General features: G+C 35.0%; 1 protein-coding gene across 1 annotated transcript; it reads left to right on the top strand.

Annotated features, from left to right (window-relative positions):
• The first annotated feature begins 263 nt into the window (after positions 1 to 263).
• Positions 264 to 5,591, top strand: LOC123260206. Its single transcript, XM_044721217.1, has 3 exons — positions 264 to 702; positions 936 to 1,244; positions 5,257 to 5,591. The coding sequence occupies exons 1-3, from the start codon at positions 477 to 479 to the stop codon at positions 5,589 to 5,591; spliced, it is 870 nt and encodes a 289-aa protein (XP_044577152.1). The 5' UTR covers positions 264 to 476.
• The last annotated feature ends 5,300 nt before the right edge of the window (positions 5,592 to 10,891 follow it).

The following is a 10,891-nucleotide window of genomic DNA, read 5'->3' as shown; positions in this document are numbered from 1 at the left end:
TATTTAAGTTTATTAGCAAAGTAATCGATGAAATAATTTTCACGTATTAAATACTTTAAAATTTAATATAATTATCCAAAACTTTAAATTAATTTTTTATCGTAAATAAATTAATAATCTACAGTTTAACTATATGTCAAATAAACTAACAATCCATAATTTAAAATTTTATTATTATTATTATTATTATTATTTTAGAATTACTAAAAGCCGTAAAAAGTATTGGTATACTTAATATAAATATGTATTTATAATATAGATGGAGACAATAGAAAGTGTAGCAACTGTTCACGTGCCGCGTTGTACGCTAGTGTTGGTATATCGATAGCAGGTCTGAACTGGTCAATTTTTCTTGCACGCAGTCAGTTATTTATGATCTTGAGAGCTTAGTGAATCAGTTATATGTGCAACGTGCTTTATTTAAACTTTTTAATTTTTTTTAGGTTATTGTGTTGATTTTTTTTTTTACTTGTAAAATGACGGAAAAAATTAAAAAATACGCAGTGATTGAATTCGATGAGACAATAAACAATAATAAAGTGGTAGAGTTAGTACCGATCGATTGGCTTACTGAGGACGAAACTATGTGTTTATGGCCACCAAAAAAAGATGAAGACAAGGTGGAAAAATGGGTAGAATTTGAAGTTGGGCCTTATTACGAGACATGGTTAAAGTATCCAATCAAGATTATCAGCAAAGCTAGTAAGTATTTACGCACATCAATTATTTTACTTATAGTATTAAAACTATTTCGAGGCAATACCTTGTAATTAACCTTTTAATCAATAGCAAAATCGAATTTAATCTTTTAGAAGTTTTAAATATACAACTTTATTTTGTTTTCACCAATGTCATTGAATTTCAGTTTAATAATAAAAGTAATGGTGATCAGTGTTGTAGTAATTGTGTAGTAACATAATTTATTGCCGTTTCAGAGGATTATGCTCAAGGATTACGCCGATTAAAAAAATCATACAAAACAAAAGATGTTGAGAGCACTGAGAGTGAATCTATGAATAATCAAAATACTGAGCCTATGCTCTTCAGTTCGACACATGTTTCTCAGTTGTTGTCACGGAGGCAGCCTCTAAACACAGGAGGCAATACTCAAAGCCACACTGGATTAAGTGATGTTTTAGATCCCATAGCGGAACTCTCTGAGTTTGATTTAATTCATCCCAACGACCATTTAGAAGCTGAGAAAAGCAATGAAGCTGCGTTTGGAAGTACAATGGAACCGAAAAGTATTTCCTGAATAAGTTATTATGTAATAATAATTGAAACATGATATATGTTTTTGAAATTATCCGTGATATAAATTATGAAAATATATTGACATTGAATAAACATAATAATAATAATAATAATTGATAATTATGTTGTTATTTTCGTCGTTGTATTATTATTATTATTATTATTATTATTATTATTATTATTATTATTATTATTATTATTATTATTATTATTATTATTATTATTATTATTATTATTATTATTATTATTATTATTATTATTATTATTATTATTATTATTATTATTATTATTATTATTATTATTATTATTATTATTATTATTATTATTGTGTTATTAAATGCTCAGGGGGGTTGTCCCCGGAGTCCGATTCTCCGAGGGCCCAGCCTGAGCTCCATCCATTACTGCTGGACCACTCCGCACAACAAGGCGGTTAGTGATCACAGCAGGCCAAAGTCATTTTCCTAAGTAGACGGAGGGAACCTAGTATGACAGCCTTCTGCATCCTGACCGCCAAGAATTCAGCTTTTGATGAGCAAGCTGGAACTCTGGCAAGTGAGGATACAAAAGACTGTTTCATCCCTCCGAGGACGCCAACAATCAGGACGACGAGCTTGACACGGTAACCTGGGTAAAGTTTGCCAATTTTAAACAGGAGATCCTGATATATCTGTCTTTTGTGCTCTTCTTTGGCTGAGATGTTGTATTCAGCCGGGGCCGAGAACTCAATGACATAAATGTCACGAGTAGCCTTGTCGAAGAGCACAATATCAGGTTTGTTGTGATCTATCCGCCGAGTTGTTGCAAACGGCATGTTCCAATAAATTTTGCAACTGTCATTCTCAACAACCTGGGGAATATCTCCTGGCAGATAAGGCAGCACCGGTGTCACGTCAATACCGTAGCGGTGACGAAGATAGTAGTACAGTACTCTCAAGGCAGCATTGTGACGCTGGATGTATGCACCTCTCGCCAGCACAGGACATGCTGACAAAATGTGCAGAAGCGTCTCCGGATGTTGTTTACACGCCCTGCAGGTCGTGTCCGGGAGCTGCACCTGGAGCACCTTGCTACGGTACTCTAGAGTGTTAATGACACCATCTTGGCAAGCAAATATGAACCCTTCAGTCTCGGACATCAGGCCAGCTGACTTTAAGAAGGAAAACGTCAGCTGGGTGGACAAGCCATGATCACGCACGTGTTTGAAGAACACGCTGTGCATAAACTTGTCCATCAGTTTGCCTAGGAGTAGTTTTTCCTCGGCGTTCCTGATGGCGCTCTTGAATTCCTCCTTTCGGAGTTCCATAAGAGCGTTTATTTCTCCAAGACCAAGGGTTCTTGCCGCATATATTGCTGCCTTATATAAGAACGACCCCTTATGCGCATTCTCATGTTTATGAACAATTTGCATAAGAAAGTCATCCTCATCTGCAGTGAAATTGACAACTTCGTGTGTTAAACCCAGGACTAAACGATCGTGAAGCCGCTCCAAGCTCTGCAAACCTCTCCCTCCGATCGACCGGGAGAGGTATAATCTGGCGACTGATGAATTGGGGTGCATGCTCCGGTTCATGTTGATAGTCTTACGGGTTCTGATGTCGAGATCTCGCAGATCCTTTTCGGCCCATTTTAAGACACCGAAAGAGTATAGTAAGACTGGGACAGCGAGCGTGTTAGTAGCGGAGACTTTATTTTTGCCGGAAAGTTCGGAGGACCAAATTTTCCGGAGTCTCCTAACATACTCGCTACGGAGAGTTGCTTGGACTTCGGAGACCGCATGCATGCGGTGCTCTTCCATTCCTAGATATCTATACAACTCTCCGGCGTCTAATTGTCTTAAAACGCTCCCATCTACCAACTCGACATCATCACCCGTAACAGAGCACTTACCCCTCGCCAGATGTACGACCGCACACTTGTCCAACCCAAAAGACATTCCGGCATCCCGAGTGTACTCTGCTACGATGTTAAGGGCCGCCTGTAGATGATCTTCATCAGCACTATACAGCTTCAGGTCATCCATATAAAGCAGATGGGTAATCGAGTATTTTCGATCACCCGGAGGCCCCACAGAGTACCCACGAGTTTTACGGAGAGCAACAGATATAGGCAGCAGTGAGATGCAAAACAGCAGAGGGCTCAAGGAATCACCTTGGAAGACCCCTCGTTTGTACTCTACAACTCCGGTTATGTGCAATGCGTTTCCACTTCCAATGTGAAAACGCGTTCGCCAGAGCTGCATTGTACGCCGAATGCATTCCACTATTTCAGGATTGACCCCTAGGCATTTGAGGAGATATAAAATCAACTCATGAGAAGTTGAGTCAAATGCCTTGCGATAGTCGATCCAGGCCATTGACAGGTTGCGTTGATAGTAGATCGCATCTTGTGTGACACATCGATCAACTATCAAGTTCTCTTTGCAACCTGACAGGCCTCTTTTGCTGCCACGCTGTTCATATATCTGTTGCCATACAGGTTCTATCTCATGCAAAATACGGTTGTTTAAAATTTTTGTAAAAATTTTATAAACCGCATTCAAGCAGGTGATAGGCCTGTAATTCTTTGGGTCAGACAAGTCACCTTTTTTTGGTATCAGTACGGTTCGCCCTTCCACGAGCCAGTCTGGAATCGGTTCGTCAGCTCTAATGTACGATGTAAATATACGGGCCAGATGGAGGTGGGTAGAAGTAAACTTCTTCCACCAAAAGACATGCCATCTGGTCCCGGGGCAGCCCAATTTTTGCTGCCATTTAGAGCTGAACGAACTTCATTCACACTGACTGCAGGGCTCTCTTCATCAGCATTCTGTCTACGGTGTTCCCGACAGAATGCTTTAAAGTCGTGCAGAGCTGGAGTATTGGCGTTCACGTTTGGTTGATCTCCATACAACTCAGTCCAAAAAGCTTCCACCCGTTCAGGTGTTGGATAATTCCCGGTAACATCGGTCTTTGGTGTCGGAAACCGTGAAGGGCTGGATCGAAACAACGAGTTGTCGACCAACCGCTTCAGCCTTTTCTCTAGTGACTTTTTGGCAGTCACTAAAGCCCGCAATTTATTGAGAGACTCTTCCTTGATGACAAGAAGAGTACTCTTATTCAGTGTGTGATGACGCCACCGAAGTTCAGCAGCAATGCGTCGAATTCGGGGCGTGTATGCTCTTTGAGTTGTTTCAAACTCAATCACACACTGAATGCGGGAGACCTGTTTCCGGGATCTGTCAATTTTGAGTCCAAGTTGTGAGATGCGCTGTCTCAACCTTGCTTCGATCGAGAGACAATGTCTCTCTCTCGGAAAAGCCGAAACTGCTGCACCATACACAACCTGGCTCAAAGTGAGCAGGGTGGAATCCTCCAGGATGTTTGCACGGAGATCTTCATTTACCGCTTCTAGCTGTTGTTGGGAGTAAGTTATCTTTTTAGATATACTTACTTGCCGTCCTATAAAGGGATTGTTGTCATCCAAGGAGGAACGGCGTCGCTCTTGGTGTAATTGCGCCGGAAAGGAAAGTCTATTAGACTGCCATATAACCGCTCACCCCCGGCTCGCTACGTTGGTAGCACACCAAGAGGTCGACTCGTAGTTCCTCCGTCCACTTAAAGAAAGTCCTTAAAGCGCCAGGGTCGTCATCGTTCATCGGGTCCGGCGTGCTCCTCCCACCTGATGAATGGTCCTCATCCGAAAAGGACCGGTTGTGGGGAGCACTTCTGAGATTACGCCTTGTTGTAACTCAGTATTTCAATGCAGTGGGTAGTTGGCCCACTGCATCGGCTACGTCGTTCGCCTACAGACCTGGTGTTATGGTCTGCGTTTCCCGCGATGCGCCGCTTGGAGGCCACGTAGCAAGCACCGCTATTATTATTATTATTATTATTATTATTATTATTATTATTATTATTATTATTATTATTATTATTATTATTATATTTACCTATTGTCTGAAAGTATTGTTGATTTAAAATTTTAAAATAATATTAACATGATCATTTATTATACAATTTCTAGGCATCACCAACTACGATGATCTTGCGAAATATTTGCAGCGTATTATTTGTACTGAAATGTCGAAAGTTAAAAGAAACGTCAATTACACCATTGGACAACAAGTTAAAAAAATATTAGAAGTCGTCCAGCAGTCAGCAGATGCACCGAGTAAACAAAAAGCTTGGAATATCATCGGTGACAACTTGCCATACGGAGATATTGCAACGTTTGTCGAGTTCGATGAATTTTTGAAAAATACCGAGGAAAAACGCAAAGCATTAGTATTTACAAATTATTTAAATATTATTCACAAAGATTTACAAATTGTTAAAATATTATTTGGCGTTCAATTGTAATTGCACGAAAATATGGTAAAAGTGAAAATTTGTGCGATTTTTGAAAATTTTTGAATTGCTATTATTCCTAAACTATTCAATTTGGAGAAATAAATAAGTACACAAATTGAAGCTTATTAAATAAGCTTTCAAATGCAATTTACAGAAATCTGATAGGATGTCGCGTTCCATTGTTATTGCACGGAAATATATAGTTCAAATAACGTACACATTTCTTTAAAAAATGAAAAATTGTACACATTTATTTAAAAAATGAAAAAGAAAAATATTTCTAAAAAATTGCATTTTCAGTTTTTTCTTTAATTTATACAATTCAAATATTTTTTCGAAACTTTTTTTTGTTATTAGTTAGTTCAAAAATTCCTCAAAATTGTCAAATGTCTATTAATTTTAATTAACTATGAAAATTATTAAGTGCACATCAGTTAGTTAGTTGGTAGTACGTTCAGATTTTACCCATGATGACGTAAAAACGAAGACGACTTTCAAACCACACTTATGATAAAGTTCGTCAGCAACATATGAAATGATTGTTAATAACCTATATCCTGAGACAAAGTAAACGTCAAACCAATGTTCGTAAATCTCTGTATACGTTGTTAATGCATATGGATAAACTTTTAAACTGCCAAAGCCCGGTGCTGAAGTTTTGTTACGGCAAGTTGAGAAAGTGTCGTATTGCCTCAGGAAAAGCCCCAGAGTTTAGTGGTTACCGAGAAGTATATATGAAGAGAGTTGGATAGCAACCGGAAGTGCCGTTGTGCTGGCATATACACCACCTGGAAAATTCAACGACGCGTTCCCAACCGGTTAACGAGTACAATACATATTATATAACCGTATGCATGTGACATAGGCACACCACCAACCTTCAGCGATATAGCAGACATTTATTCTCGGATATCGCTAGTTCCGGTGCTTTTCCAACCTTAATGCCGGTTTTCAAGAAATCGTCTGAAGGTTTAACTTCCATCTGGAATAATTCTGTTAATTTTGTTGACTTTTGGAAAGTTAAATTAACGAATAATCAGTTTTAATCTAAGAACGAATGAAAAATTTTTTTGATATGCTCATATATAATTTTTTGATCAGAGGTAGTGTTCAAAATTTCCTAAAGGGGGCACATGACTGTTAAATCGTCACCTTACGAGGGAGTAAAGTTCTAAAATTAAAATTAATTTTTATTTTTTAACTTCTCGCTATGAAAATCAATGATTTTCAAAAAATCAGGAAATTATTGGTTTCACCCTGGTTTTCAAAAATCGAGTTCTCATCAGATCTCCACGTTTTGAGGTCTTAGGTAGCTATTGTGACTATCCCTACGAGGATGTCTCTTCGTATGTCTGTTTGTGTGTGTGAACTCCTTAAAAAACTGCGTTGATTGCCGCAAACTGCATCAAAATTCGAAGAGCTCGAAAATGTGGAGAAGTTGTGTCTTTGAGCTCGAAGAGCTCAAATGTTCGGAACAGATAATTTCTCGAGCGTTTTGAACTCGTCCATAACAGAAAGTTCCTAGGATGGCCTGAAGGGTTAGCCATTTTCTAGATTTTTTTAATTTAATTTATTTATTGTTTTTCTTTATAAAATATACACAATAGTGACAGCAAGTTACGAATGTAATTATAGTACATTAAATAAAGTACAAATAATATTTACTAGTTGCATTTAATTTCACTAAAATGATAATTGTATGAAACTTTGTTGCAATTAACTGAAATTTAACAACAACTAATCGCTGACATATGTTATTTTTTAGACAGCTGAGAAGTTAATCATTGCAGTGCTGCCTCAAATCCGGCGGATAATACCGTTATTTAGATTCATTTTTGCTGGAAGCTCTGGTAAATTTTGTAGAAATTTTAGTAAAAAAAACTTTATTTTACTGTTATTTTAAATATTCGAATAGTAAAAAATAAATACTCTCCCTATTGATTTTTTACGTTTACTATTTTTTACCGGTACACTACAGTAAATATTAATGGTTTTTTTTCCACTATATTTTTTGAATAATTGTTTAAAAACTGTAATAAGGTCAGGAATCACCAAACGTCGTACATACATTAATTTTAACAAAATTTTCCTTTCAATTAGCTTGATGTGATCATAAGTGATAGGTCGAATCATATCAGGCTTGAAAATTGACAGTATCAAGTTATATCAAAAAATTTTTTCACAGTAATTATAATTTTTAATATAAGAACGTACTCAATGCAAAATAATCAAGGGAGAATGAATGTTTTAAAGTCTTTGAAATAGGTTCATCTAAAGAGATATACCCAAGTAAAAAAAATAAAAAATGAGTCTGAAATTGGAAACAGCTTCATGATAATAGCTGGAATTTCTAAAAGCTTGTGCGCTTAACTCAAATCTACAAAGTGACGCATGGAATATAAAATTGATCTTAGCATGACATTACTACTTAAGCGTTATGTTCTACCCTGCTGCTATTTCAGAAGCTTCTCTTAAATCTTTTTTTATCCAAACAAGTGAAAGAGAAATAAAATAACAGAGACGCGAAAATATTGAAAGAAATGATGGATAATATCCCAGTTACTCTAGTATTTTTAAACAATTTTCTCGATAGTCCATTTGTAATGAATCGCTTATTATAAAATCACCCCTTTCATTCATTAAGTTTATTGAAAAAAAATTTGGTGTATTAATTATAACTTTTTCATGACTTGGTGCAAAATGGTGTATGGTTTTTTGTCAATCGATTGAATGATATATTGACTCATGATTTATGATAGTGAATATGTGCCAGCAATAGAAGTATTTTTGCTAATTTAAATTTAGGGGGGGGGGGGGCAAAATGGGGTACTTAAGAAACCGTTATGATTTTAAGGACTTAAATATGCTGATTTTTCTCGTTTTCAGTCGTAATTGAAGGAAAATAGTCAAATTTCAAGTTGCCGTAGAAAAAAATTTTTTTTTTTTGCGGGCAAAATGGGGTATTCAGGGGTACCCCCTGAAAAAGTGAAAAAAAAAATTTCATTATCCGAAAATGAAATGTCGTTAAAAAAATAATATTTTCTTATCGATAAGTCTACAAAAGAACCCAGAGAGATGAACAAATCACCCAAAAAAGAAACATTGTTATAGTTGACGCAATATACTCCTAACAAAAATTGAGGTAGCAAAAAAAATTTTTTAATTTTGTAGTAATTTTTGACGGGTTTCGCTTGAGTAAAAATAATATCAAGATAAAAAAAAGAGTTCCCTTGAGAAGATTCTAATTTTTGGATCTCCCGGTGAAAAATTTTTTAGACATAGTTCTCACGCAATTCCTAGCAATAGCACGAAAAAAAACATTCGTAATTTTTTTGCACTCTCTTTCTTGGTTTAGGGATTTAGGAAAATTTTTTCAAGTTGAATGATCTTGTAGGCCTGAAGATCTTACTTTTTAAATTAAATATCTCACAAGCCCACCAAATGATTTTAAAGAAATTGGCGGCCTCTGACACAGTTTTCTGAGCATTGATAGTTAAATTATGACATCAAAAATTATCCGAGAATAAATTTCGAAGTTATTTAAAAAAGACATTCTTTTAGAATGGTTAGTTTACACAGAAAAAAAGGTTCACTTGAGCCAAGAAAATATTTTTCTTCCTAATTATTTCCTTGAGCGAAAAAAAAATTTTCTTTTTGACACAAGAAATTTCACTTATTCCAACAAAATTAACTCTCTTGTTTTAAGAAATATGTATGTTGATCCAAGAAAATTTATTTAAGTCAAGAAAATCTTCTTGTTTTGAGAAAATTCAGCCTCTTGCTCCAAAAAATTAAATATAAAGATAGAAGTAAATTTTCATTAATATTTTTATTGATTAACATATCAAATAATGTTGAATCATTTTTTTTTCATTCAATATGTATAATTGCACGCTAAAATAATATAAAATGGGTATCAAATATTCAAGAGAAAAATTTTCTCAAGGTGAGAAAATTTTTTTCTCAGCTGAAGTAGGTGGCACTGCTTCCCTAAAGTATCTAAAAATCTTGATCAAATGTAAAAATTTATTGCATCAAGTATTTATGATAATTTGAATTAAGAAAAAATTACTTCTACCAAGAATAGAATTTCAAGAAAAATTTTTATTTCGGGCAACACAACTTCAGTCTTCCTTCAGGCACCTGAAAATTTTCTTGATCCAAGAATTTTGTTTTCCAGTCAAGAAATTTTTCATTCTGTGTAAGATTTTTCTTTGACACATTAGAGGTTTACACTCACATACACACACGCCGACAGATATCCTCGTAGGAATATTAAGAACTAGTTACTAAGACCTTAAAAATGTGAAGATCAGATTAGAACTTTATTTTCGAAAACTGGCATGGAACCAATGACTCCCCGATTTTTTTTTTTTTTTAATCATTCATTTGTAAAGCGAGAACTTAAAAATTTAGAAAAAGTAATCGTAGATGTGAAAAAAAATTTATTACGATGCACAATGACGATAAAAATTACTGTAAGAAAAGTTAGAAAAAAATTTTTTTTTTTGTTTTTTTAATTAAAAAATTTTTTTCTCTTTTAAATTGTAGGAAATGACGTTAAAATATATTTTAGGAAGCTGAAAGAACTTTTTGGAAAAAAAAAATTTTCTTACGAAATTTTGGGGGTACCCCATTTTGCCAACCCTACCCCATTTTGCCCCCCTCCCCTCCCCTACTTTAAATTATGACAGATTCGGTTAGATAGATTTCGAGAAATATTAAAAGTAAATTTAAATAAAAACGTTTTTTTAAAGTAACTTTCAGAGTAACGTACTGACCAATTCAAAAAACGAACTTATTTTATTCTTTTAAAGATCACATTTAATATGTAGTGTAAATTGGAACAAAATCGATTGATCTATTCGAAAATATCTTCGGAGAAAAATTTTCAGATTAATATTTTTTTTCAAGTAATTTTTTGATCACAGTAATTTTTTAATCAATTGAGTTAACTCAATTTAATTAAAATCTTATTTTTTTAAATATATAGTTCTACTTTCGCATCTTGCACAAATTAGATAAAATTTATTGGAATCACTTTGTAGCTAGAATTGAAAATGACAAAAAAATATTTTGAACTAGACAAATTGATATAACAAATAGAAAAAGGAAACCAAGCGGAAATGAGAATAAGTGCTAGAATTCTCAGCTTAATCCTACTGTATTTGTAGAGTAGAGACGAGCAACTGCGAAACGGATGAATTCCCCAAGTAATCGTCGTTCGTTGCTACACGTTCATTAAATTCCGAAGGAACGTTGGTGGCGCCGCTTGCCGGCTCTTGACTACGCTCGAGCTTTTAGTCTCT

This window comes from Cotesia glomerata, linkage group LG2, assembly GCF_020080835.1.
Source record: "Cotesia glomerata isolate CgM1 linkage group LG2, MPM_Cglom_v2.3, whole genome shotgun sequence".
NCBI classification, from domain to species: domain Eukaryota; kingdom Metazoa; phylum Arthropoda; class Insecta; order Hymenoptera; family Braconidae; genus Cotesia; species Cotesia glomerata.
This window is presented reverse-complemented; position numbering and strand designations above follow the sequence as displayed.

What these genes read in the sequence shown, in the direction of transcription:
- LOC123260206 (XM_044721217.1), top strand. Translation starts at nt 477, where the DNA reads ATGACGGAAAAAATTAAAAAATACGCAGTGATTGAATTCGATGAGACA. An exon ending in CAAGATTATCAGCAAAGCTA is followed by an intron (nt 703 to 935) that starts GTAAGTATTTAC and finishes TTGCCGTTTCAG; the next exon opens with AGGATTATGCTCAAGGATTA. An exon ending in AAGTACAATGGAACCGAAAA is followed by an intron (nt 1,245 to 5,256) that starts GTATTTCCTGAA and finishes TACAATTTCTAG; the next exon opens with GCATCACCAACTACGATGAT.